General features: G+C 45.3%; 1 protein-coding gene across 1 annotated transcript; it reads right to left on the bottom strand.

Annotated features, from left to right (window-relative positions):
- Nucleotides 1–293: 293 nt before the first annotated feature.
- LOC129279846 (uncharacterized) lies at nucleotides 294–1,007 on the bottom strand. Its single transcript, XM_054915904.2, has one exon. The coding sequence runs from the start codon at nucleotides 918–920 to the stop codon at nucleotides 390–392; it is 531 nt and encodes a 176-aa protein (XP_054771879.1). The 5' UTR covers nucleotides 921–1,007; the 3' UTR covers nucleotides 294–389.

Raw genomic sequence — 1,007 nt, 5'->3', positions numbered from 1 at the left:
ATTGAACATTTTCTCACTCCGAAGGTGCGTTGGCATCGTAATCATGAGCAAAGAATAAAGGACAAGTCATGTTCAGCCGTTCGGGAGTGTCTCTGACCGTTACTCAAAATGCAGAGTCGATATGGCTATTTTGCTCGAAAACAAACCATAATAATTTAGCTTCTCCTCTGAAGTGTAATTTTGATCCATATGAACTACATCTTTCACATTCAATGAAGAAATATAAAAACAATTATTAACGTGATCCACACGCTATGTATACATTCACAAGAAAACGGAAGTTGTTCCAGTCTTCTCAATACTGTCATTATTATATCCGCTCGTCCAAGTTCGCATCCAGGACTCACAGGATTCATTGGCTCCAGAGAATATGAGGGTTCAAAAAAAAATCAATCTAATATAAGTTTGTCCCTCTCGCATTCGGTCGGATCCAAGTTGAACTCGAACCGCTTATGATCGGATATATCCACATCCATGATTGTGATATCCGGTATCATGGTACTGAAGTTCGGTTCTTCAAGGCCTCGGTAATTATCATCTACGAGGCGCAGTTGGTTCTTTTTACTCTTTCGCCTCTTCGAAGACGCTTTCTTTTGAACAGCCGCCATCGACGGCGGCCGCGACGGGAGCGGCGGCGGATCGACGGATGGAACTTCCGGTGGGATGGTGAGGTCGATCTTCCGGACCATTAGGCCGTCGCCAGCGGTGGAGAACCGAGGCATGGTCGGCGACGCGGGGACGCCGGGGTTGGAGATGACTTCGACGTGATTGACATCCTTGAGGATGATTCGCGGGTCGACATGACGCGGGACCTTACGACGAGGCCATTTACAGATGCAAATTGCGACGATTGTTACGATTAGGATGAGGACTAAAAACACAGGTATAAACCATATCCAAGGAGATTGTGAGAAGATCATAATGGCATGGGGTCCAGATCGATAGGTCCTATAATCGTGAAGACGTTTTCCAATAATTTATCCAGGTAATTACCATCAGAAATATAG

This window comes from Lytechinus pictus, chromosome 17, assembly GCF_037042905.1.
Source record: "Lytechinus pictus isolate F3 Inbred chromosome 17, Lp3.0, whole genome shotgun sequence".
Taxonomy (NCBI): domain Eukaryota; kingdom Metazoa; phylum Echinodermata; class Echinoidea; order Temnopleuroida; family Toxopneustidae; genus Lytechinus; species Lytechinus pictus.
The sequence above is the reverse complement of the archived record's forward strand: the minus strand, read 5'-3'. Positions and strand labels throughout refer to the sequence as shown.

What these genes read in the sequence shown, in the direction of transcription:
- LOC129279846 (XM_054915904.2), bottom strand. Translation starts at nt 920, where the DNA reads ATGATCTTCTCACAATCTCCTTGGATATGGTTTATACCTGTGTTTTTA.